We start from the raw sequence: 26032 nt of genomic DNA, 5'->3' as shown, positions 1-26032 counted from the left end.
CCCAGCATTGGAGCAGGGCGAACCGCTGCCGGACAACGGCAATCCGGATAATCAAACCGAACAAACAAATCCCATCAAGGATAATGGTCCGGACGACATAACGTCGGACAGACACCCGGAGCAGCAGACTTCCCATAAAAGGCTTGTTGCCACCGCGAGGAGTCTGAAAAAACAGAAGCAAAGGCTCAAGGCTACGCAAGACACACTCCACATTAGATGGAGCAAAATACTCAACACAGCAGCGAGGTACGGCGACAATCGCCCCTCCAAGAGCAACCCAAAGCGGAAGCTGTCATGGTTCTAAGTCTGACAGTAGTGTAGGGGGGTAAGAATGGAGAGGCAAGATCTTAGCTATGGAGAAGTTGTAAGCACGCAGGGTTTACGAGTTCAAGCCCTTCTCGGAGGAAGTAATAGCCCTACGTCTCGGAGCCCGGAGGCGGTCGAATGGATTATGTGAGTATGAATTACAAAGGTGCGAACCCTTGTCTTGGAGGAGGCGGGTGGCTTATATAGAGTGCGCTAGGACCCCGGCCAGCCCATGTTACAAAGGGTTCAATGTACATTAAGGCGGGGCGTTACTGGTAACGCTGGTAATAAAGTGCTATGATGACCATAAAAGCTATTTAATGACCAACCGTTAGCGTGCGGAGTGACTTTAGGTCTCCTGGTCGTCGAGTGGTTGGATCTTGGTCGAGTGATTGCTTCTTGGTCGAGTGTCTTCGAGTCTGTCGAGTGGAACACCTTCAAGTCGATTGAAAGGTGATTTCTTCTAGAGATGTCCTTGGGTAGGGCAGTTAGGACAGGTCCATGACCCTACCCTAGGTACATAGCTTCATCATTAGCCCCCGAATGGATCGAGGTTTGAGTGGGGAAGGAGTTGAGGACCTCTCTGACTCGTGTTTCATGCTGTGAGCATATCTTGTTCTGGATCAATGGACCTGAGTGATGACAGCAACTTCCTTTTCAGTCGCCTTGATCCATTCTTAATTCTTCATCGAGTGAGTTTCTTTACTTGTAAGGCTCCGAGTGACGGTGCGGAGGAGATCTTTTAGTCTGACAAGTTTGTTTGCTGCCCATAGATTTCATGGGATCCGAATTTTGGGAAGCACGCGGGATGGGGGAGGCCACAGTAATCGGATGGGATAGAGCGAAGATGCCTCGATCCCCGCGCCGCCTTCTTCGCCACGTACCGCGCGCGCGATCGTTATGGGATTTGACAGAGCCACCTGGGCCTACCCGTCAGCCACTCGGAAGCGGCCTCATATAAGGCGTTGGACCGGAGTCTCCCGAACAGTGCGTTCCCATTTCCTCTTCTCCTCTTCACGCCCCTCCGCTGCGCTCGCTCCTGCCCCAGCATCACTGCTCCGTACGTGTCACGCCGGTGACAATGGGGAAGGAGAAGATGGCGGCTCTGGAGCGGGCAAAGAAGGTGACAGCGAGGTCGAAGGGGAAGGCGACTAGCCCGGGCGGATCTTCCTCGCGGACCGGCCTGCCGAAGGGCTGGATCCAGGGCGACTGGATCCACTCGAGGATCACCCAAGAAGACCTAGACGACCTGGCCAAAGGGGGGCTGATCCCCTATGACTCGGCACGGTTTCTGGGGAAGGAATCTGAGCCGCAACCTTGGGAGGGTGAGCGTGTTCTTCTTGCCACCCACGTCGAACGTGGATTTTCCTTGCCTCCTCACCCTTTCTTTCAAGGGTTTCTGAACTTCTTTGGGGCACAACTCCACCATTTTACCCCCAACTCGATCATTTATCTCGCCGCTTTCATTTCTTTGTGTGAGAATTTCCTGGGTTGCCGGCCTCACTGGGGGCTTTTCAAGCATATTTTCACTTGTCGCTCCCAGACAGTGAAACAGGCTAACCCGAGTGATGAGAGGACCCAAGTGATCCAGATGTGTGGGGGTCTTGGCATCCAGACGAGAGGGAAAAGCTCCTTTCCGGCCATGATTATTCCTGACTCAGTTCGCGGATGGCAGTCGACCTGGTTTTACTGTAAAGACCAGTCGACGCCAGGGCAATCGACCGGCCTCCCTCCCTTTACCATGGACCGAGTGGAGAAACCCTCCCCTTTGAAGGTGCTCCCAGAGGAGAAGGCGCACGTGAAGCTGTTGGTCGATCGAGTGGTCCATCTTATTCGTGACGGGGTCACTGGTATGGATCTCTTGGAGGTCTTCCTTCAGCAGCGCATCCAGCCTCTTCAAGCTCGAGACCATCCGATGTGGATGTATTCGGGTCTTGAAGACTCCACTCAGATCCACCCGGAGGAGGTCAACGACGACACACTAGAGAAGTGGCTGTCGGGCATTACCGGGAACAAGGACAATCCTAGGGGAGCCAGGAGAGTTCCCCCTTTCGACCAGTCTCATGCACCAGAGAAGGTTAGATTCTGAGTTTTTGCTTGTAATCTGAATTTACTCGCGCCGCTACCTATATTGCGTCGACTGACTTTGTTCTCCCTGCTTCCTTTCAGGCCATTATTGAAATGTATTCAATGCCCAACGGGGAGCAAGAGCAAGTACTGGAAGGCGAGGCGAGTGGCGGCGACAGTAGCGAGTGGACTTCCGATGGTGAAGGGGATGGAGGAAGCGACAACTCAAGTGATGGAGAAGAAGTCGAGTCGCCCCCTTGCAGGGAGAGGCGATCCAAGCTCGACCAAGAACGGCCGAGTGCCCGCGACAAGGCAACTACTCAGGCTGGTCAGTCTTCGAAGCGTCCTCAGATCTCTTCACCAACTCCGACTGAGAAGGCGCCAAAGCACCCCAAAGTTGCAGAGCCGAGGACTCGGAAGGCGTTGCCGAAGATCAAGATTGATATCCCCATTGCCTCCGTGTGAGTGTCTCTCTTTGTATTCACTCGACGCTCCACGCTGTTTGTTTTTCTTGTTTTAACTGGACGAACTTTGGAATTGTCAGCGCTGCCACTTCCAGGACCTTAGCTTACAGGGATGATGATGAGGTGATGGAGGATGCGGTCACTTCTAATCCGGGTATGATTTCTGCCATACTATCTTTATTCGGTCGATTCAACTGCAATGTGCCTCATTGGGTGACGTGATTTTCGCAATTGAACTTTGCACAGCTCCCAACATTATTGACCTCCCTCACGATGATGAAGAGTCTGAGAGGCCTTTGACGAGGAAGAATAGGCGAGCTCCTGTAAGTGAGGCGCTACAGTCGACGCCGAGGGCGGAGCCAGTCGTTCAGGACACTGGCGATGTCAATCGGGGTTCTGTTACCTTCACCGAGCCACTGTCGAGTGCCTTGCCTTCTTCATCGACTGCTCGAGCCCCTGTCGACCCGCCTTCACTTTTTGCGACCCATCATGTCCCAGAGGACGAGGTGAATGCTGCTAGGGAAGCCATACACCAGGCGGGCATTATGATGGAGAAGATGAAGACAGTGCGGGACGCCAGCCAAGCCGCCTATGATGCCAGCTCGGCTCTCCAGAGCAACGTTCAGGTTAGTTGGTCGCCGCTTGTTCTGTTAGGATATGCTATCTGAAGATTCTTTCTGAAAATCTTTTCATCTGTACACCCAGTGGGTGTGTCGATTGAATTTTTTGGACTAGTGGGGGCACGCTGAGTGCACCCACTGGGTGTAGTCCCCAAGACTACGGTGGACTCCTGGCAGTCAACTGTAGTCTTTGTATTTTTCCGAATGTATAAACCAAACTGGTAGTTTGTCTCTTCCACTCGGTCTGGTCAAGTGGGATCAGAACCGGTGGGGGCACGCAAAGTGCACCCACTGGGTGTAGTCCCCGAGACTACGGTGGACTGTTGGCAGTCGACTGTAGTCTGAGTTCTACTTTCTCTCTTTCTGCCTTTTTTTGGACTCGACTTTGGCGGGCCGGTCGAGTGTGATCAGAACCGGTGGGGGCACGCAAAGTGCACCCACTGGGTGTAGTCCCCGAGACTATGGTGGACTGCGGGCAGTCGACCGTAGTCTTAGTATTTATTGCCTTTGTTGTTTTTTGCTATAAAAATAACTTCTCCCCTTTGATTTCAGAAATCTTATGATCTTGGAGCTCGCTTTGCTGACTTGGAGAAGCAGCAGATTCAACTGAACCTTGACTTGGAGCTGGCCAGGACAGAGCTGCAAAAGGTCAGAGACGGCGCCGCAGGTAAGACGAGTTTGTCGACTGGACAGTTTTAGGCTTGAGTACCCTTCTGCTATTTCTGAATCAATCATCATTTCTTTGTAGAAAAACTGAGAGAAGCTCTGGCGAAGAAGGATCAGGATTTGGCCGCTGCTCGTAAGGAGGCTGACGACAAGACCGCTCTGGCCGAACAGAAGCTGGCTTCGGTCGGCCAGTTGGAAGAAGAGAATACCAGGCTGAAGACCGCTCTGAATGACTCCAACAAGGAGTGCTCGCGCTGGAAGAAGGCGAATCTCGTCCAGGGCGAGAAAATGGAAGGCATTGCTCGCTAGAGGGATGATCTGGAGAGCTATCTGAGAAGTCTTGCCAAGAAGTTGTTCATCAAGCTTGAAGATGCACATTCTGTTCCGACTGATTTTTTTGTGTCGACTCAGTGTACGAAAATTGACTTATCCTTGGATCGTGAATGCAGAGTTTTGCCAGAACTTTGAAGAGGAGACTGGGCGGATCGAACCAGGTTTGGATCCAATCAACTCTCCCGTGAAAGATGGAACTGCCATGAATCTGCTCCATCTGGAATCTCGCATCGACAGTGCCGTGGACTACTTGGCTCGACTGAAGGTCGCCATGTAGCGGATTGACCCGGCACTTTGGCTAGAGGCTGTGCTACAAAATGATATTGAGTCCCTGATGACTCGACTAAATGAAATCCCCGACCGAGTGCAGGAGTGGAAGAAGTCTGTTGCTCAGTGTGGCGCTGACGTGGCTCTGTCTTTGGTTCGTGTCCACTGCAAGGAGATGCGATAGGACAAACTGGCAGCAATCAAGGTCGCCAACACCCAGAAGCATGACTTTTGAACCTTTATGGAGACTTTCATCGCTGCAGCCACTCGGATAGCCGACGGCGTCGACCTAGATGAGTTCATCGAGCCTGCCAGCCCTCCTCCCGCGGAGCAAACAAACTCTTATGTCCCACCTTAAATTTGCCTCGGAATGTCGAGTGGTTTTTGTAACCGTTAAACTTTTTCGGGCTGCATGCCCTAGTACTTCGATCTGTGATCTGGAACCTTTAGAATTTACCTGAACTTGGTTTACCGTTGAAAATCTTTATGAATCTCCTACTGAGTGAACCCATTCTTCATTCGAGACAACCTTTGTATTCACAGCGCAGCTCCGAAGGAGAGGGAAGCAGTTGGACCATGTCTTGTATTTGTGGCGAAGCTCCCCAGGGGAAGGCGGCGGTCGACCCACACCCCGTTACTGCAGAGTGGACGGAGCGCACATTGTATTTGTGGCGAAGCTCTCCAGGAGAAGGTGGCAGTCGACCCGCACTTCGTTACTATAGAGCGGGATGAATCGCGCATTGTATTTGTGGCAAAGCTCCCTAGGAGAAGGTGGCAGTCGACCTGACCCTCGTCGTCCTCGAGAATTGAGATGTCTTTCGTACTTAGGCGAGTTCTGGACTGCAGCTAAGCCCCCGAGTGGGAGGATTGCCCTCCACTCGGTAGGATTTTTTCAAACTTAGGCGAGTGCCGGACTACAACTAAGTCTCTAAGTGAGGGAACTTAGGCGAGTACTGGACTGCAGCTAAGCCCCCGAGTGGGGGGATTGCTCCCCACTCGGTAGGATTTTTTCAAACTTAGGCGAGTGCCGGACTGCAGCTAAGTCTCTAAGTGAGAGAACTTAGGCGAGTACTAGACTGCAGCTAAGCCCCCGAGTGGGAGGATTGCTCTCCACTAGGTAGGATTTTTTCAAACTTAGGCGAGTGCCGGACTGCAGCTAAGTCTCTAAGTGAGAGAACTTAGGCGAGTACTGGACTACAGCTAAGCCCCCGAGTGGGAGGATTGCTCTCCACTCAGTAGGATTTTTTCAAACTTAGGCGAGTGCCGGACTGCAGCTAAGTCTCTAAGTGAGAGAACTTAGGCGAGTACTGAACTGCAGCTAAGCCCCCGAGTGGGAGGATTGCTCTCCACTAGGTAGGATTTTTTCAAACTTAGGCGAGTGCCGGACGGCAGCTAAGTCTCTAAGTGAGAGAACTTAGGCGAGTACTAGACTGCAGCTAAGCCCCCGAGTTGGAGGATTGCTCTCCACTAGGTAGGATTTTTTCAAACTTAGGCGAGTGCCGGACTGCAGCTAAGTCTCTAAGTGAGAGAACTTAGGCGAGTACTGGACTGCAGCTAAGCCCCCGAGTGGGAGGATTGCTCTCCACTAGGTAGGATTTTTTCAAACTTAGGCGAGTGCCGGACTGCAGCTAAGTCTCCAGTGAGAGAACCTAGGTGAGTACTGGACTGCAGCTAAGCCCCCGAGTGGGAGGATTGCTCTCCACTAGGTAGGATTTTTTCAAACTTAGGCGAGTGCCGGACTGCAGCTAAGTCTCCAGTGAGAGAACCTAGGTGAGTACTGGACTGCAGCTAAGCCCCCGAGTGGGAGGATTGCTCTCCACTCGGTAGGATTTTTTCAAACTTAGGCGAAACGTATTCGCGGCTAAGCTCCCGAGTGGGAGGCTGGCTCGCCACTCGGTAGGAAACTGTTTTTACAATCTTAGGCGAAGCGGATTCGCAGCTAAGCCACCCACTGGGGGATTTCTTACGCAAACAAAAACAATAATAATCACTGGGAAAATTATAACACTCTTGTCTTTGATAAATAAACTACAGGAGTTTTTCTTATTACATCTCATCCGAGTGAGAATTCAACTATAAAAGTGGCGGAGTAGCTCCGCATTCCAGGCTCGTGGCTCATCAATCTGGCGATCGACATTGTAGAGGTGGTATGCTCCATTGTGGAGGACTCTGGTGACTATGAAGGGGCCTTCCCAAGTAGGAGAGAGCTTGTGTGGTTTCTGCTGATCCACTCGGAGGACTAAGTCTCCTTCTTGGAAGGCTCGGCTCTTCACGTTTCTGGCATGGAATCGACGCAAGTCTTGCTGATAGATGGTCGATCGAATCAAGGCCATTTCTCTTTCTTCTTCTAGGAGGTCGACTGCGTCCTGCCGGGCTTGTTCTGCTTCATCTTCTGAGTAGAGCTCGACTCTGGGAGCGTTGTGAAGCAGGTCACTCGGTAAGACTTCCTCGGCAACGTAGACCAGAAAGAATGGGGTTCTTCTGGTTGATCGATTCGGGGTTGTCCTCAATCCCCAAAGGACAGATGGAAGCTCGTCGACCCATGCACCTGCTGCGTGCTTGAGATCGCGCATCAATCGGGCTTTCAGTCCTTGGAGAATTAGGTCGTTTGCCCTTTCTGCTTGCCCATTCGACTGGGGGTGAGCGACCGAAGCATAGTCGACCCGAGTGCCCTGAGAGGCGCAAAAGGCCCTGAATTTGTCGGAATCGAAGTTTGACCCGTTGTCGGTGATGATGCTATGTGGAACTCCATATCTGAATATCAACTCTCTGATGAAACTGATAGCGGTGCAAGCATCAAGATTCTTGATAGGCTTGGCTTCAATCCATTTGGTGAAATTGTCGACTGCTACCAGCACATGAGTGAAGCCGCTCCTGCCTATTCTCAGTGGTCCAACCATGTCCAACCCCCAAACAGCGAAAGGCCAGACGAGTGGAATGGTTTTCAGGGCTGACGCGGGCTTGTGCGGCATATTGGAGTAATACTGACATCCCTCACATTTGTCGACTATCTCTTTGGCCATCTCATTGGCTCTTGGCCAGTAGAACCCCGCTCGGTATGCTTTAGCCACAATGGTCCGAGAGATAGTCGCCTTCTGGTGTAATACACTTCTGGCCGACCCCATTCACGCTTTCTCTATATAACTGTCCCTTTATGACTGTAAAGGCCTTGGATCGATGGACGATCTGTCGAGCCTCTTCTTCGTCTTCTGGGAGTTCTTTCCTTAGGATGTACGCGATGTACGGTTCTGTCCAAACGGGAGTGATAACCAAGACTTCCATGATCAGGTCGACCACAGCTGGAACTTCAACTTTAGTCGGATCCTTGGCACTTTTTGGATGCAGGGCCTCTTCAGTGAAGGGATCCTCCTAGACTGATGGTGTGTGGATGTGTTCCAAAAACACATTGCTGGGAATGGCTTCTCTTTTGGAACCTATTTTTGCCAGATCATCAGCTGCTTGATTTTTCAGTCGGGGTATGTGATGAAGCTCTAACCCCTCAAATTTCTTCTCCAGCTTTCTCACTGCATTGCAATAACCAGTCATGGCTGGACTTCTGATGTCCCATTCCTTCATCACTTGATTGGCCACCAAATCTGAGTCGCCATAAACCATGAGGCAACGGACGCCGAGCGAAATGGCCATGCGCAACCCATATAAAAGTGCTTCGTATTCTGACTCGTTGTTAGAGGAATCAAAGTGGATTTGAAGAACATATCTGAGTTTATCTCCTCTGGGGGAGACCAACACCACTCCGGCTCCGAAACCATTTAGCATCTTGGAACCGTCAAAGAACATGGTCCAATGCTCCGAGTGAACCTGAGTCGGCAGTTGCTGTTCAATCCACTCGGCGACAAAATCCGCGATTGCCTGGGACTTGATAGCTTTCTTTGACTCAAACTTGATATCTAGAGGAAGAAGTTCAATTGCCCATTTTGCCACTCGACCAGTTGCGTCCCTGTTATGCAAGATCTTTGACAACGGAGCGTTGCTGACAACTGTAATGGAATGATCAAAGAAGTAGTGGGAAACTTTCTTTGTGGTCATATAAATCCCATATACGAGCTTCTGATAATGAGGATATCTTTGCTTCGATGGGGTCAAGACTTCAGAAATATAATACACTGGGCACTGAACTTTGAAGGTTTTCCCTTCTTCTTCCCCTTGACCGTAGGTACCGTACTGACGACTTGTCATGTGGCTGCAATGTAAAGCAGCAAAGGCTCCTTGCTGATTGGGGCAGCAAGCACCGGCTGGGTGGAGAGCAGAGCTTTGAGCTCTGCGAACGCTGCGTCAGCTTCAGGAGTCCACTCGAACTTGTCAGACTTCTTCATCAATTGGTAAAGAGGCAATGCCTTTTCACCAAGACGAGATATGAATCGACTTAGGGAAGCTAAGCAACCAGTAAGCTTCTGAACGTCGTGCACTCGCACAGGACTTTTCATTCGGAGTACAGTACCGACTTTTTCTGGATTGGCGTCGATTCCCTGTTCGGAAACGAGAAAACCGAGTAACTTTCCGCCAGGAACCCCGAACGTGCATTTTGATGGATTAAGCTTGATATCAAACCTTCTAAGGTTGGCAAAGGTTTCAACAAGGTCAGTCAGCAGGTCGGAACCCTTCCATGACTTGACCACAATATCATCCATGTACGCCTCCACATTCCGACTGATTTGGGTGAGCAAACACTTCTGAATCATCCTCATGAATGTGGCTCCGGCATTCTTGAGGCCGAATGGCATGGTAACATAACAGAAGCACCCAAATGGAGTGATGAAAGTTGTTTTGATCTCGTCAGGCCCATACAGATGAATCTGATGGTACCCGGAATAGGCGTCTAAAAAAGACAATCGCTCACATCCCGCAGTCGAGTCGACTATCTGGTCGATGTGGGGGAGAGGAAAATGATCTTTCGGGCAGGCCCGATTGATATGTTTAAAGTTAATGCACATGCGAAGTGACTTGTCCTTCTTGGGGACCATGACAACATTGGCGAGCCACTCGGAGTGGTAGATTTCTCGGATGAACTCCGCTGCTAAGAGCCGAGCTACCTCTTCGCCAATGGCCTTTCTCTTCTGGATGGCGGACTGTCGGAGATGTTCCTTGACAGGTTTTATTTTTGAGTCGACTCTTAGGCGGTGCTCAGCCAGCTCCCTAGGAACACCCGGCATGTCAGAGGGCTTCCATGCGAAAATGTCCCAGTTCTCATGGAGGAACTGGATGAGCGCTTCTTCCTATTTGGAGTCAAGTGTTGTCGAGATATGAGTTGGAGCAGCGCTAGGGTCGGTCGGGTGGATGTGAGCTGTCTTCGTATCGCCAGTCGACTGAAAAGCTGACTCTGTAGCGGGCTTCTTGGCTCGCAACAAATCACTCGAGTCTGTAGTCTTCTGGTATTCCTACAACTCCACCACTGCCATCTGAGCATCAACGATCTTCGAACCTTTCTGAAAACATTCTTCCGCTTTCTTCTGATTGCCCGTAATAGTGATCACACCTTTGGGGCCAGGCATCTTCAATTGAGATACCCATAACATGGTCGGGCCATGAAGCGTGCATAAGCCGGCCTGCCCAAAATAGCATGGTAGGCACTCTGGAAGTCTATAACTTCAAATGTCAACTTCTCTTTGCGGTAATTCTTGGAATCACCGAAAACCACATCGAGAGCAGTCTGGCCGAGTGATTCAGCCTTCTTCCCAGGAATGACCCCATGGAAACTCATATTGCTGGCACTGAGTCTGGACATCGGAATGCCCATCCCTTTCAACGTCTCAGCATACAATATGTTCAAACCACTGCCACCATCCATCATGACTTTGGTCAGTCGAGTGCCTTCAACCACTAGGGCCAGAGTGACGTGTCGATCCGCGACATCGCGACCTTCAGTCGAGCAAGATAGTCAACAGCGCTGGTAACACGAGACTCCAGTCGGAGCACGTTCATGGCAGCCTCAACCTTCACGAGAGAATTGGCGGGGTCCAAGCCTGGCTCCACTCGACTGGTTTCCTCTTCAAAGTTCTGGCAGAATTCTGCAAACGCGATTCAAGAGTCAGACAGTGGCTCTACACAGGCTTGGCAACTGCAAGACGGTCAGGGCAGAATAATTACCTTCGAGCATGACGAACAGCTTCTTGGTGAGTTCACCGAGATAAGCTTCCAGATTGTTCTTCTTCCCCACCAGATCGCCTGCCTTGTCGCGCAGAGCCGCGTTGTCGTTCTTCAGTCGGGTGACCTCTTGATTGGCTACCCCGAGAGCAGTTTTTAGCCTGGAGTTCTCCTGCTCAAGAGCTTCGACCGAAGCCATTTTCTCTTCAGCAAGCTTCGTCCTGCTCAAGGCCTCCTTCTACGCTTCTGCAAGATCTTGGTCCTTCTTTTTCAGAGCTTCCTCCAGTTTATCTGCGGCGCGTCGAGTGAAATCAACATCAAGAATGGACAAGGAAGAAAAATCACTCGTCAAGGATAGAGAACCCCACAAGCCATACCTTTTGCTTCTTCTTCCGCCTTCTTCAAATTCTCTTGAGCAAGCTTCAAGTTAAGGTTGAGCTGGATCTGCTGGTTCTCCAACTCAGTATAGCGAGCTACAAGTTCACAGAATTTCTGCGAAAAGAAAAATCAAGGGACAGACGTCCAAGATAAGTTGCTTCCGAGTAACTAAGAGACAATGATGGCGTTTCTAAGACTACAGCCGAATCAAAAACATTCGACAGTAGTCTCGGGGACTACACCCAGTGGGTGCACTCAGCGTGCCCCCACTGTAAAAAAAAAGAAGAAAGAAAAAGTCGACTGCCCGCAGTCGACCGGATACAGTTCCATTCGACATGGCCTGACCAGACCGAGTGAAGAAATACAGCTACAACAACACAATATAAAGACTACAGTCGACTGCCAGCAGTCCACCGTAGTCTCGGGGACTACACCCAGTGGGTGCACTTAGCGTGCCCCCACTCGTCCAAGAATTGGCAGACACACCCAGTGGGTATACAGATATAAAGATCTTCGGAAAAAGATTCTTCAAATAGCACATCGTAACAGGCCAAGGGTTGACTCGACTGACCTGGACGTTACTCTGAAGAGCCGAGCTTGCGTCATAAGCTGCTTGGCTAGCCTCCCGAGCCACCTTCACTTGCTCCATCATGATCCCCGCTTGACGTATAGCCTCTCTTGCAGCAGCCGCTTGGTCCTCAGGGGCGGGGTACGGGGCAAAAAGTGAAGGCGGATCCGCAGTCAACGTCGAGGGCCGCACACTCGTCAGAGGAACGGCGAAAGTCATAGAAGCCCGAGTGGTGTCGCCACCATCCCGAGCTACGGCCTTAGACGCCGGAGCAGATTGGGGGGCCTTGTCAGCCGACGCCCTCCTGTTCCTCCTCACTCTCGGCGGTTCGTTGTCATCGTCATCCGGGAGGTCGATAACATGAGGAGGAGCTACAAGGAAAACATTCAATCAACCAGAGTTGCAATAAATGTTCAGTCGACTCAAAACGGGACATCAGTGATCGTACCAGGGTTGGAGGTGACGGCATCCTCCATCTCTTGGTCGCCGTCCTTGGCGGAGACCTCAGAAGTAGCAGCGCTGCAAGCCTCGAAAGTCAGTCAGTTGGCTCAATGAATCGACCAAGGACCCGTCCACGGTCGACAAAGGAAAGCAAGTTTTGTTATTACCCAGAAATGGTGGGAACAGCCATCTTCATCTTGGGCAGAGCCTTGGGCGGCTTGGACGGCGTCGCGCGTGGGTGTTTGGGAGCCTTCCCAGTCGGCGTAGGAGAAGAGGTCCGAGGGCGTTTCGACGACTGCCCAACAGGAGCGGTCGCCTTGCCACGTTCCCGTGCTGGATCGTGTGCGAGTTTGGATCGCATCTCCGGGCGAGGGGGTTCGGCCTCCTCCTCCTCCTCCTCTTCGCTGGAGTCGACGTCGTCGCCTCCCTCTCCCTCACCGTCGGACTCCCACTCGCCTTGGTCGTCTCCGCTCGCCTCCCCTTCCTCAGTTAGCTCCTGTGCCCCGTTGGGAGTCGAGTACATCTTGGTGGTCGCCTGGAATACAACAAGACAAAAAGGTCAATCGGCCAAATCAAAGAGGACCAATGAAGAAAACAAGAACTCAGTCGGAAGCATGAAAACATACCTGGTCCACGTCGTACGAGTTGTCGAGTGGAATTACCCTCCTGGCTCCTTGGGGGTTGTCTTTGTTCCCCGTGATGCTTGACAGCCACCCCTCCAGCATCTCGTCAGTGACCTCCTCCGGGTGGATCCGAGTGGTGTCGTCGAGACCTGAGTACAGCCACATCGGATGGTCACGAGCCTGGAGCGGTTGGATGCGCCTCCGGAGGAAGACCTCCAGCAGGTCCATACCAGTCACGCCCTCGCGGACAAGCTCAACCACTCGACCGGCCAGCACTTTGACTTGGGCTTTTTCTTCTGGCGTCACTTTCAGAGAAGCAGGTTTTTCAGCTCGGTCGAGAGAGAAAGGGGGAAGACCAGTCGACTGTCCTGGGGTCACCTGGTCTCGACAGTAGAACCAGGTCGACTGCCAACCGCGGACCGACTCTGGGAAAGTGATAGAAGGAAAACAACTCTTTCCCCTCGTCTGGATCGCCAGGCCCCCACACAGCTGGACCACCTACGTCCTCTCGTCACTCGACTTGGCCTTCTTAACCGATTGAGAACGGCGGGTAAAGATATGCTTGAAGAGTCCCTAATGGGGGCGGCAACCCAAGAAACCCGCACACATGGAAATGAAAGCAGCAAGGTATATGATGGAGTTTGGAGTGAAGTGGTGGAGCTGCGCTCCGAAGAAGTTCAAGAAGCTCCGGAAAAAAGGATGGGGCGGCAGAGAAAACCCACGGTCGATATGGGTGGCTAGAAGCACGCACTCACCGTCGCGGGGCTGCGGCTCGATCTCTCTCCCCGGGAGACGCACAGCTTCGTGGGGAATGACTCCCCCCTCGACCATGTTGTCGAGATCCTCTTGCCGGATCACTGACGGCATCCAATCCCCTTGGATCCAGCCCCAGGGCAGAGCTGACCTTGAGGAGGATCCGCCCCGAGCAGACCTCTTCCCTTTCCCCTGCGCCGCCGCCTTCTTCGCGCGCTTGAGAGCAGATGTCTTGTCCTTCGCCATCGTCGCCGGCAAGTCTTGCACGGGCCTGCGGCGCTAGGGTGAGAGCAGAGGTGGCGGAGGAACTTGCGAAGGCAGAGAGGAAGAAGAAAGCGCACTGGTTAGAAACCCTGAGCCGGCGATTTATAAGAGGCCGCTCCCGAGTGGCTGACTGGTAGGCCCAGGCGATCCAGTCAAATCTCACAGCAGACGCGCGCACAGTACGTGGCGAAAAAGGTGGCACGGAAATCGAGGAGCTTCCGCTTTATCGCTTCCGATTACTGCGGCCGCTCCCATCCCGCGCGCTTCCCAAAATCCGAATCCCGCAACATCCGCGGGCTGCAGAACAACTTGTCAAAACAGAAGACCCCGCTCGCACCGGCGCTCGGTATGTCACAGGTAAAGAAATTCACTCGACGAAAGGCCTGGAATGGATCAAGGCGACTGAAAGAGGTTGATGACGTCATCCGTGACGGTCGACCCAAAACGAGGCACTCATGTAGCCCAAAGAACCAGTCAGAAAGATCACCAACTCTTTCCCACTCTAACCTCGATCCATTCGGGGGCTAATGATGAAGCTATGTACCTAGGGTAGGGGCACGGACCTGTCCGAAAGAGCCCTACCCAAGGACATCCCTAGAAGAAGTCACCTTTCAATCGACTTGAAGGTATCTCACTCGACCAAGAAGCTATCACTCGACCATGAAGCCAACCACTCGACTGGCCAGGAGACCTAAAGTCACTCCACAGGCAAACGGTCGGCTATTAAGTAGTCTTTATGGTCATTATAGTATTTTATTACCAGCATTACCAGTAACTCCCCGCATTAATGTACATTGAACCCTTGGTAACGTGAGCTGGCCGGGGTCTTGGCGAACTCTATATAAGCCTCCCCCCACCTCGGTATCAAGGGTTCGCATCCCTGTTATTCACACGCCTATAATCCAATCGACCGCCTCCGGGCACCGAGACGTAGGGCTGTTACTTCCTCCGCGAAGGGCCTGAACTCGTACATCTTGGTGCGCTTACAACTTCCCAATAGCTGAGATCTAGCCTCTCCTTTCATACCCCCCTACATCACTGTCAGAGTTAGAACCACGACAGCTACTGGTTCTATTTTCCCAACCCTTCCATTTCCTCATTACTGTGTTGTGTACTTGATAGTTACTGTTTGAAGACTTTGACTGAAGGCTTTCTTAATTTTCTCAGTTCAATTTCTTCAGTCAGTTTGTCTTCAGCCTGCTTATCCTGTGTTACGCTTTTTGTACTCTATGTTCGCTTTCATTTCATCATGATGTCTATGCGTCTGTTCTGTTATGTATGCATCTGAGTACTTATTCCGCTGCTAGTAGTTCTTGCTTAGGAATTTTCTCACCCTGAAATTCCGCTTCATAAAAATTGCCTATTCACCCCCCTCTAGTCGACTTAACGCACTTTCAGATACAACTGCCAAGTAATTTATTCGAACAAAAAGGAAGATCCTAAACTCCCAAATGAACCAAAAAAATTGGCCTCCCAGTCAGATTGCACACATGAGCATAAACATCTGGCCCATGCATCTGTATTGAACTCATATACATCATAAATTGGAAATCGAACCAAGGTATGCTTAATTTCATCAAGCAAGTGACATAACTGGATTGTTTGGAAGATCAAATCAAACCAAAGGCGAGGATTGATGTGGTTATTCATAAAGTCAAAACTAAGAGCCATTCTCTCCAAAGTGCATATAGCCTTAGATAAATTACCCCATTTGTATTTACCAGAGATGGTTCCACTTATTTGACACAACATTGGCAGAGGTTTGTGAACTAAACATTAAACATTCATGATTATAGAAAGTATGGTCTTTTATGAGAATTCCAATGTACTTGCCTGAAGTTTCCATATATCGTGTATCCTTTACATCCTTGTTATTTCCATGGTTGTTAACCGCATTTTGTGAGGCAAATGAGTCTGAATAGTAGCCATCGGTTCTATCCAAATTAGATAGCTTACCAAGCCATGGGGCTGCATTACTGCTCAAGTGGTCGCGCACAGCAACATATATAAAATTATAAAAACTCTCATCAGCAAGCTTAAGAAAATACCGATAAATGATAAATGACAGGATTATATCTGTATCTACTGGCGATTAGCAGCTCTGGTACAACAATGAGCAGAGTGGAGCTAGCATAGACTAAATAGTCTGAAACCCTAAGTACTTGCTCATCCTATCAACCACCGGTAGATAAATATGCATCACATACAGGACAACACATCAGACCATCAACATTTTACAATGAGGAGCCAGACATGTGCAGGATAACACAAACTATGGACGTTGTACAACCAATATCGTGCATGAATGGATTCATATATTAGAAATCACACACACATACATGATTTAAAAAGATGTCCTCGATTGTCTAGTGCTCGATTTTACAATATGGCACCTGAGATAAAACAACAGTACCCAAGTGCACACACCTCATAAGGCATCATCCAAATCAGACTTGTTAGCAGTCATGCACTCGTGTAACCAAAACATGTATATATACAGATGTTTTCCATTTGTCACAACCTATTATGATAAATGTCCTAAAGCTGAACATATGTGACGCCTGTACATCCATTTGCCTGATCAGTTTTCATGTGAATATATAATCATGACCTAAACCAGCCAACTATGCAACGGCGACACTGGACAGTTAAGAACTTCAGGAAGTGCTTACTGTATTATCGATATAGCGATGCATCTTGTTAGAATCAGCAAATAAATATATATGCTATTACAGGTAGCCATTAGTATCTATACAACATAGTTATATCACTGACCATGATTTGCCCAGCTATATATCACAATCGAGTCCCAATAAACTTGAGGCAAGCTGTTCAACAAAAATGTTGGCATGAGCTAAAAAAAAGGATCAGAACCTTGAGAAAGAGAGAGAGGAACCTGAGAGCACGATCAAGCGCATCGAGGTACTCCTTCCTGTTGCTCCCACCTAATCAAAACATGGACGGTTTTGATCTTTGATTAGTACCACGGAGAAAACCAAACTTTAGCAGTAACCATAATTGAAAAGAATAGAGCGTTAGTCGTAGCACAAAGTCAAGACAGAAAACAATACCTGCAGATTGGGAATCAATTGCTCCTGCTCGGGGACGCGTGATGGCAATGTTGGGCCATAACGCAGCAAGGACTCCCCATTGAGATAACCAAACTTAAGAAGCAGCCAGAAATTGTTCTATTTTCTAAGCCAAAAAGGTGCACAATCAGAACCATGATCATTTAGTGTTTTTTTCAACTAATTAACAATAAAGAATAAATTAGCAGCTAAGCAGGTGATTTGCTAACATAGGTTATGCACATGAACGGGACAAATCCTCTTCCTAATTATTTTCGTCTGCTAAATCAACATAGAAGAGCAACATGAGCTTACCCATCTTCTTCTTCCCAGCAACTCCGGAGGACTGCATATCTGCCCCTTAGGATCCAACCCCCTCTGCACATCAACAGATCGACATATCAAATCTCGAGCAGATAAGCTGTTAATTCCGCACACCAGAGAGGTGCGCTCACTACTCACTTCGCACGGCGGATTGGAGGCTGCTCACCCCAGCTCGTCTTCTCCTGGAGGCGAATGAACTCGAGGATGACGACCCGACGCTCCTCCAGCCGATAGTGATGCCTCTAAACAAAGCCGCTACACCTCCCGATTAGGAAGAAGAGGGAGCTGCAGCCGGGTCCGTGCGAGGCCAGCACAACCACTCCTGATGGCTCGCAATCCGGTGAGGCAGCACAGGAGCGCCTCGCCAGAGCCGGAGGTGCAGAGGGCCCTGAGATGGTTCATCTATCAACGTCGCCCAAGCCGCAACCAGTGGCGACGTGCTCCTCCCGGCCTTCCCATATCGATGGCGTGACGATGCGCTTCTCTGGTAAGAGGCGACAAAACTTCCTCTCCTCCCGATGATGTGATGGCCGGCGAGGGAGAAGGGCTTCACACCGAGGGGGGCGGTGGTTGTTGCACTCCTACTGTCGATGCGAATCCTACCGAGTCCCGATGATGGCGAGCTCGATGACGGTTCCTACGGCGGGCCTCCAAATCATTCCGCTATAGCAGGTTAAAGCGGGCTATAGCGGGCTATTTGTGAAGGCGACCATTTAGCGACACCCTGCCGAAAAGGCTATAGCCGCTATAGCCGGCTATTTAAAACTATGGTGAGGAATGGAGGAGGAGAATGCGCGGGAGAGTGATGGCGTGGCGGGCGAGGTACGGGAGGGGAGGAGGCAAAGCACTGGGGGTGGAGACCACCGGCGGCGGTGGCGAGATGCAGCGCGAGCACGTGCATAAAATCGTGAGGCGGCTAGGTTGAATGGCTCGGTTCTCACCCAATCCGCTGGCTCGGGCTCTCCTACTGGGATCCTTGCACGCCCTATCATGCAGGGCCAACTAACGCCCGACACATGGCTTGGTGGACCCAAGCACTGAAACAACCACATCATATCTCTCTAATCACAGAAAATCAGCAAAACAGCCTTTCTTTCTCCCGCGTATCAACATATTGCCGCCAAAATCTCCAACATAATTTCACCTCTCTATGTACTCCATTGTCTAGAAAGAGCGTGTGCACCTGCAGCCCCCATGACCTCCCAAGCGAAAAAGGCGAGAACGCGAGAACCTGCCTCCCGGGTCACCCCGCACGGCGACTCCGGAGGCCATCTCCCCTGGACGCTGCCGCCGCCGGCGCCGGCGGTGGTGGCGGTGCCCGTCTCGCCGAAGGCAGAGGCCAGAGGAGGCCTGCAGTTGCGGTGCACCTGTGCGGAGATGCACAACGACAGACGCACACAGATGTGGCCGGTGGAGTTGGAAGACGAGATGCGGCGGCGCTGGCGAGGGCGGATCAGATGTGGCAGGCCTTCGGCGGCATGCTCAGGATCCATGGCAAGCGGCAGCGGATCTGGGGCCGATCTGGGCTGACGGGCGAGCACAGCGGTTACGATCTGGGCCGATCTGCTATTCTAGACAGCAACACGCTCGGGAGGTCGCGGGGCATCCTGTTTGGGTCCGATCTGGACCTAACAGGCATCCTTCCCGGATCGGATTCGACCCTTTACCCCGTCCATGTTAGAAGACCAACGGGTCAGCGTCGTTCCGTTCGTCTTCTCCTCTGCTGCCGGCCGCGGCGTGTGGGCTGCAGGATCAGCTGGATAAAGGTGGTTTGGCCCTGCTGTTTTTCGAGTACCATGTCGTCGATCTGCTTCATACATGCCTCCTAGATCGAGACACCGGCGAGTTCCGGTCTTCCTCTCGGTGATTGTGCTGTTTGGCACATGGTGTCACTAGATATCTAGATTGGAATCGATCCGGTCGCGCGTTCCCTTACATTGTGCCAGTGAAGCTTCACGAGGGAGTGACGCGAAGCTTCGCTTTCTTGAGGCGCCATTTGACATGTCTAGATATAGATTTCCATGGTATTGACAGAGGTGGAGAAGGTCATTGTGATTGCGATTGGGGGTTTGTCATGGTGGAGAGGTGTCTTTGTGGCGATGAAGAATGGCGGCACAGGTTTTCGTGTGTGTCGGGTGTTGGTCACTGCAGCAGCAGCAACCTTGTTGAAGGCATTGTTGAAGGCATTGTTTTGTAAACACGGACTTTCTTCAGGATGAAAACTCAAGATCTTCGATCGGATGACGACAACGCTTGTGCTTTGTTTCCTTCTTGGAGGCCTCGCTTTTGGAGGATCTCTTATGCGGTCCAGGTGTTGTCTTCGTTGGTGGTTTAGAGTGTTGCTGTTGCAAATGATTCATTATCGCGACGGGGTCTTTGTTATCTTTTTCTTTATTTTTTTTTTCTTGGTTGTGTGCATCCTTGTTGTCTTTGGACATCTTGTTGTTGCAGAGGCTGGGTGTAATTGATATCTTCGCAATATTAATATATTCCCTTTGCGAAAAATGTACTCTATTGTGGATCACACAGAAATAGATCAGGATCTAGCAAATTCTCTCTCACGTGGACCAGCATCTACAACGTTTTTCGGCATGGAAGGAGCTCCCGTGACTTCATCATCCATAGGTTTGTTGTTGTGCCTCTTGAATCTGCAAATTATCAACACTCTCATCATATGAAGGAGACAAGATTAAACTGAAACAAACGAAGAGATCTATGACATGCAAATTAATCCTTGAGACTTAGCTCCTTGTACTTCATCTTCCATAGGTCTGTTTCCTCTATCCTTTTTGCCAATTGTAATGACAGAGATTATTGAATCTAAGAAAAAGGTCAATGTTTTGCTAATGCTCCTATGAATACAGTGTGATGTTTGGCGAAATATGTTGTCCCATCTTCAAGTAATGAGACATCAGCTCAATCTTACTTAGAATCAAAGTTCACCACTAACAGAATACCACCTCGTATACTTCCAATTTCAGTACGTGCATATGCAATAAGTGGATAACTGAGAGCTAATTAGCTAGTACGGAGATTGAAGCAAGCAATTACAACAACCTTTACCTGTTGAGACGTATCGAGCTCACGTCTTCTTCAAGTGTGACCCAACGACCTCCTGCGGCATCTCGTCACACGACCGCACGCGTTGTGTTTCCACCTTCTACCATGGAGCGGGTCGGCCACAGCCTTCGACGCGCTGGAGGCGGGCGGAGCTAGCCGCGACAGGCCCTGTCTTCCCACCAGCCAAGACTACAGCCCCGCGCGGTGCAACGCGGCTGAAGCGAGCAAAGCTAGCTTCCATTGACCCCATCTTGCCTTCAGTCAAGGCCACTGCCCCACACGGCGCAGCACGCCGGAGGCGGGCGGCTCTAGCCGCTACAGGTCATGACCCCGGGCGGTATTAGCCGCGACAGCTCCCGTCTGGCCGCCGAACACGGCGCCGAGCGGCGGACCTTACCTTGTCGGAATCTTCTTTCACGGAGCTGTACTGGGAGCCAGGGAGTGGCTAAGGAGCGGCGGTCCGTGGATAAGGCAAGGCACACGGATTTCTGCTAATTAGAGAAAAAGAATTAGCAGATGAGGTCCTACACGTGTTAGGCGGTGGTTGACCCTGCACGATAATGGGTGCTGGGAACCCAGCAGGGGAGCCCGACCCCTTGCGTTGGGGTGAAATTCCCGCTATTGCCGCTCCCCACCACGCGATCTGCGCGTGAAACGGCGATAAGACGCGATCTGCCTGGATAGTGAGCAATCTGACCCGTTCCCTTCTCTCTCTTGATCTCGACCTGGAAAGGGTTGCGGCATCTGCTCCTCCACAAGCCGATCGAGGTAGCTCGAACCAATAGCGGATCCATGGATCAGTTAGGCATGGAGCCGCCGGGGCCGTGGCCGTGAACCTGCTGCTGCTGGCGACGAGCGAGGCAAAGAGACAGCTCCGCCTCGCCGGGCCCCTCATCGTGGGATGCCTGCTGCAGAGCGTCATCCAGATGATCTCCGTGATGTTCGTCGGCCACCTTGGCGAGCTCGCGCTGGCCAGCGCCTCCATGGCCAGCTCATTCGCCATCGTCACCGGCTTCAGCTTCCTGGTACTACACCTTCTAGCCGTCCTATTTACCATTCGAACTAAGTTCTCCAACCTTGCACAATTACGTACATCCGCGCGTGCGTGGCAGACGGGCATGTCCTTCGCCCTCGACACCATTTGCGGGCAGGCCTTCGGAGCGAACCAGGACGACATGCTCGGGGTGTACAAACAGAGGGCGATGCTGGTGCTGGCCCTGGCGAGCGTTCCGATCGCGGCGGTGTGGGCGAACACCGGCGCAATCCTGCTCCACCTGGGGCAGGACCCGGAGATCGCTGCGGGGGCCGGGACGTACATCCGGTGGATGATCCCTGCGCTCTTCTTCTACGGCTGGCTGCAGTGCCACGTCCGGTTCCTGCAGGCGCACAAGCTGGTGTTGCCGGTGATGCTCAGCTCCGGCGCCACCGCGGTGAGTCACGTGGTGGTGTGCTGGGCGCTGGTGTACAGGCTGCGGCTGGGGATGAGAGGGGCGGCGCTGGCCAACGCCGTGTCGTACTTCACCAACGTCTCCATACTGGCCGTCTACGTCAGGGTCTCGCTGTCGTGCAAGAAGAGCTGGACGGGGTTCTCTCTCGAGGCGCTCCACGGCCTCTTCCCCTTCTTGAAGCTCGCCGTGCCATCCGCACTCATGGTCTGGTGAGTAGCAGTTGTAGTACACCAGTGCTACCCAAGTAGTGAACTCGTGAACTACCACACATGCAATTCTCTGCAATTTATTACAACTTGATCTCTGAAACTTCTGCAGCATGGAGTGGTGGTCGTTCGAGGTGATGGTGATAATCTCGGGCCTTCTCCCCAACCCCAAGCTCGAGACAGCCGTCCTCTCCATCTGGTATACAAGTTCATCCTTCTTTTCTTAGTGATGGATACATAGATTGATCTCCATCTCTTATCTATCTCCATGGATGATCGCTGCTTGCTTGATGTATCTCTCTCCGGTGGTGCAGCTTGAACACCAACTCCTTGGTGTGCACGGTCCCGAATGGACTCTCTTCGGCCATAAGCACGCGCGTGTCCAACGAGCTCGGGGCCCGGCGGCCTCGGGCGGCGCTTCTGGCGGCCCGCGTGGTCATACTGCTGGCGTTCTTGGTGGGCACGTCGGAGGGGCTCCTCCTGGTTCTGGTGCACAAAGTGTGGGGCTATGCCTACAGCAAGGACCAGGAGGTGGTCTCCTACGTCGCCAGCATGATGCTCATCCTCGCCATCTCCGTTCTCTTCGACGGCCTCCAGTACGTCCTCTCAGGTGCGTGCATGTCATATGCTGTACATTTTTATTCTACAGCATTTGCAGATGCCCTTAGCTCCCACAGGGTGTGATCAATATTAGTTGTAATAACCTTCAGGGTAGGAGGATGACAGCATTTAATTAGTTGTTTGGGATTCCTTATCGCCAACTTAGATTACAAGTAGAAACATGCGACCTGGGCTCTCACGCCTTCCGCCGCAGCCCTGAACCGTACCAAAAGAAGTGGCGCCTTCATCACCGTGGTCACCGCGTGTCAGGGGCATCGCCAAGGCTCTCGGCAAGATACCGTCTTCGGCCGATAGGATAAAAACTGTGTTGTGATAATCGGAAAGACGCAGTCGATCAGAAAGCGCTGCATGGTTCGCCGGCATGCCACCACATTTGTTACGGCTTTCATGCACTCCAACTCCATCGTATCCTCCAATGGCAGGGCTGAGTTTGCATGCATCGATTGGACTCACTCAAACTTGATGCTCTACTGCATTTTTGTGTGTGGTAATTTTCCACTGCATTAGTTTCCTACGACCATATCCTATGGGTGACAGATACACGAATAATGGTACAACTACAAAGAACTAGTCCAAGCTTTTCAACTATAACCACCCCCCCCCCCCCCCCCAATTCCTGGGGTGGGCCCCTTCACCCGCCTATTACCAATTATAATCCCCCACATCAGCTTATTTATAAAAAGAGATTAAGTAACCTTCTGTAGATGTAACATTACTCCAGATACACTGAGCAAAAATATTTATTTTTAATTTACAAGGTATCATTAGGGGCTGCGGACAACAGAAGATTGGTGCGCTCGTTAACTTCACTGCGTATTATCTCGTTGGTATCCCTGCAGCATTAGTTTTCACCTTCAAATGTCATCTTCGTGGAAAGGTATGTCTGTACATAAATATTTTCCCTACTCTCCTTAGTAGGAGTAGTAGCAGTATGTACAATAGTGGTATTAGCACCAGTAGTAGCAGTAATAGTAGTACAATAATACCACTCTGTATTTCATAATTAGTTACCAAATATATGCTAGCTAGCATTATATCATTATTATTTTTGTGTGATCATTTCGATCTCCATCGATCTAAACATGCTGCGTTCATGCAGGGCCTTTGGTTGGGAATATTGAGCGGATTGGTGACGCAAACTCTATTGCTTCTTGTCATTTCCTTTGGCACCACTAATTGGGATAAAGAAGTAAGCATATAGATATATTGTTTAATCTAAGTTACATACACTTGACTAATTTAGTTCCTTCTTGTTCATCCATATATGTTCCCGGTTGCTGAAAATGTTTTCATGTTCTATTAATTTTGTGGTTGCTTAGGCGATGAAGGCGAAGGATCGAATTGTCACTTCGCCACCTGTAGAGCCATGATCAACGACATCATATAACACGGGCGGGACTTCGCGTGTGTCATTATTATGTTATTTAATATATGTCTCAAATCTATTTTAGAAAATAGAAGCTTCATTACATGTACCAAAGTGTTACAGTATTACCGTACCAAATGATATTTTTTAACTTTGGACATTCAACATCTATGATGGCATATTCATTGTTGAACTCCGTGTTATTGTTGCTTCTTATTGGCAGGTTCTTTTCATCTAATTTGCATTGTCTTTCATGGTAAAAGTCTTGAATGTATCTTGGGTCACATTCTTGAACCGAAGAAAGAACATCCAAGTATACCTTGAGAAATTGTCCGCAATGACAATGCCATATTTTTACCCCACCAAGGCTATCATATGTTGCAGGCTCAGAATAATCCATATGAAGGAACTCCAAAGGGCTTGTGATTATGATGCTCTTCATGAGATGCTTTTTTCCATGTTTCTTTTCGGCAATACAAGTACTAAAACTCTTATATTTGTCAAAGGAAACGTCGGCTAGTCCAAGAATGTGTTCATATGCTATACATTTATCACTCCAACGTGTCCTACCATGCCATGCCACAACCATCCCATACTACTAGAATCTCCATTAATGCCGAGTTTCAAAGAAACTCGACAGAGCACATATTAAACTCAGCGAAATCTTCACCGAGTTTCAAACTCGGTGTAAGGCACTCCGCTGAAACTGCCCTTGGCAATCATTAACATTGCCGAGTGCATTCTAGCGCGAACTCGATGAATAAGTAAACAATGTTTCCCGGGTTTTGAACTCGATGAACCACACCGTCTGACTGGACGCACTATTAACGGAAGTGAGACGTGGCATCTTTCTTTGCCGAGTTTCCAACTTGGCAAACCTTACCCAGTAGGAATATGCCAGCAAACATTGCCCAGTGCCAAATATCTACCGAGTTGGTCAGTAGGCCGAATTGGGAAAAATATTCGCCGAGTTCCAAACTTGATAGTTTACTGTCCAATAAGGTCACGCTGTGTGGGGCAGCTCTGCCCTGTTCCAAACTTCGCCCATTGTGACAGCCGGCCGGCCATTTGTGTCAAAGGACTAATGTTATATATAGGACATGTTTTATCTACAAGCGGTGGTAGTTACCACCTAGGCCATTGTCCTCCACGTGTCTCCCTAGAAGCACGGTAACCGGGTTAGTGGATACCAAGAATCCGATAGTGGCAACTAACTAATTAGCTATTTTTTTCAACGTAGCGTACTAACTAAACATCTTTGTTGGCCGGCTAATTACACACATGCATGGAGTTTAACAAATAAGTGCTAGTCACGTCCTACTCCAAGACTCTCCAAAATATCACAGTTTATACACTTGGATTAGAGTATAGATGAATTCTTGTTCTACCATGTGCTTGTAGCATGGATCCATTTTTAGTGGAATAATATTTATGTACATTTTGAAAATATAAGAGTATGGAGTATATCTTAGTAGGAAAATAAAAGTATGGAGCGTGGATCCGTTTTTTAAAGAAATAGTATGTAAATATTGAAGTATGGAGTATATCCCGGTAGGAAACTAGAAGTATGGTGTATATATACTTCATACGGGAGTATGGAGTATATACTATACTTCCTATTGGAGATTTAATACTTATTCTAGAGTATGGAGTATGGAGTACGAAGTATACTTGCTTTCGGGCGGCCAAACAAGCAAGAAGAAGGAAACTTCCATTTCCCTAGAATGGAGCATGTTGTTATGGCCAATATAGTAGTACATCTATTTCTGACAATAGATTAGTGCCACCCATATGGTCCATATTTTTTTTATGTTCAGAAAACTTATACATCTTGTAAACAGGACCGTGTCTATTATATCGGGGCATGAGTATACATAGAGCATAAAGTTATCAGAGCGAGTATGTAGTATAGCTGAACGAAAGCCACGATTCATTTTTTTTATCGGGGGAAGTAGTATATATATACTTACACATATATACATGGACATCATTTACAACAAGAGGCGCATGTTTATATAGCTAGCTGATGCCTTGATCAACTGAAATTGCATGATGTTGTGCATGCATCACGTGGGTAGCATCGGCCT

At 50.1% G+C, this 26032-nt stretch overlaps 2 protein-coding genes and 1 long non-coding RNA gene across 6 annotated transcripts; 1 reads left to right on the top strand and 2 right to left on the bottom strand.

The window, feature by feature from the left end:
- Window positions 1-10466: 10466 nt before the first annotated feature.
- LOC147974188 (uncharacterized) lies at window positions 10467-19417 on the bottom strand. Of its 4 annotated transcripts, none has more exons than XM_087522380.1 (11): window positions 17383-19417; window positions 17236-17298; window positions 16924-17047; window positions 16749-16797; window positions 12839-16680; window positions 12380-12747; window positions 12220-12290; window positions 11775-12142; window positions 11203-11317; window positions 10829-11116; window positions 10467-10749 (listed from the first exon to the last, which is right to left on the bottom strand). In XM_087522380.1, the coding sequence occupies exons 5-10, from the start codon at window positions 13061-13063 to the stop codon at window positions 11064-11066; spliced, it is 1200 nt and encodes a 399-aa protein (XP_087378506.1). In that variant the 5' UTR covers window positions 13064-16680; window positions 16749-16797; window positions 16924-17047; window positions 17236-17298; window positions 17383-19417; the 3' UTR covers window positions 10467-10749; window positions 10829-11063. The 4 variants fall into 4 exon arrangements, with proteins under 4 accessions (XP_087378506.1, XP_087378509.1, XP_087378505.1 ...); XM_087522383.1 differs by having other exon boundaries at window positions 16924-17040; XM_087522379.1 differs by having other exon boundaries at window positions 17411-19417.
- A 288-nt stretch (window positions 19418-19705) lies between these two features.
- LOC147974187 (uncharacterized) lies at window positions 19706-20774 on the bottom strand. Its single transcript, XR_015603136.1, has 2 exons — window positions 20308-20774; window positions 19706-19892 (listed from the first exon to the last, which is right to left on the bottom strand). It is a non-coding gene; the product is annotated as an uncharacterized LOC147974187 (long non-coding RNA).
- A 170-nt stretch (window positions 20775-20944) lies between these two features.
- On the top strand, window positions 20945-24114 carry LOC147974186 (protein DETOXIFICATION 16-like). Its single transcript, XM_087522378.1, has 7 exons — window positions 20945-21329; window positions 21417-21961; window positions 22071-22157; window positions 22273-22568; window positions 23338-23456; window positions 23679-23768; window positions 23899-24114. The coding sequence occupies exons 1-7, from the start codon at window positions 21231-21233 to the stop codon at window positions 23947-23949; spliced, it is 1287 nt and encodes a 428-aa protein (XP_087378504.1). The 5' UTR covers window positions 20945-21230; the 3' UTR covers window positions 23950-24114.
- Window positions 24115-26032: the final 1918 nt, after the last annotated feature.

The sequence above is a fragment of the Triticum urartu genome, chromosome 5A (assembly GCF_056163025.1).
Source record: "Triticum urartu cultivar PI428250 chromosome 5A, HENAU_Tu73, whole genome shotgun sequence".
In the NCBI taxonomy this organism is placed as follows: Eukaryota; Viridiplantae; Streptophyta; class Magnoliopsida; order Poales; family Poaceae; genus Triticum; species Triticum urartu.
Note: the sequence above shows the minus strand (reverse complement) of the source record. Positions and strands in the feature narration are given on the sequence as shown.

Coding starts and splice junctions, on each gene's coding strand:
- LOC147974186 (XM_087522378.1), top strand. CDS start 21,231: ATGATCTCCGTGATGTTCGTCGGCCACCTTGGCGAGCTCGCGCTGGCC. Junction 22,569..23,337: donor CCTCCAGTACGTCCTCTCAG/GTGCGTGCATGT, acceptor TTAATTTACAAG/GTATCATTAGGGGCTGCGGA. Junction 23,769..23,898: donor CCACTAATTGGGATAAAGAA/GTAAGCATATAG, acceptor GTGGTTGCTTAG/GCGATGAAGGCGAAGGATCG.
- LOC147974188 (XM_087522380.1), bottom strand. CDS start 13,063: ATGGACCTGCTGGAGGTCTTCCTCCGGAGGCGCATCCAACCGCTCCAG. Junction 12,748..12,838: donor ACTCGTACGACGTGGACCAG/GTATGTTTTCAT, acceptor GTTGTATTCCAG/GCGACCACCAAGATGTACTC. Junction 11,318..11,774: donor CTCTTCAGAGTAACGTCCAG/GTCAGTCGAGTC, acceptor TTCTTTTCGCAG/AAATTCTGTGAACTTGTAGC.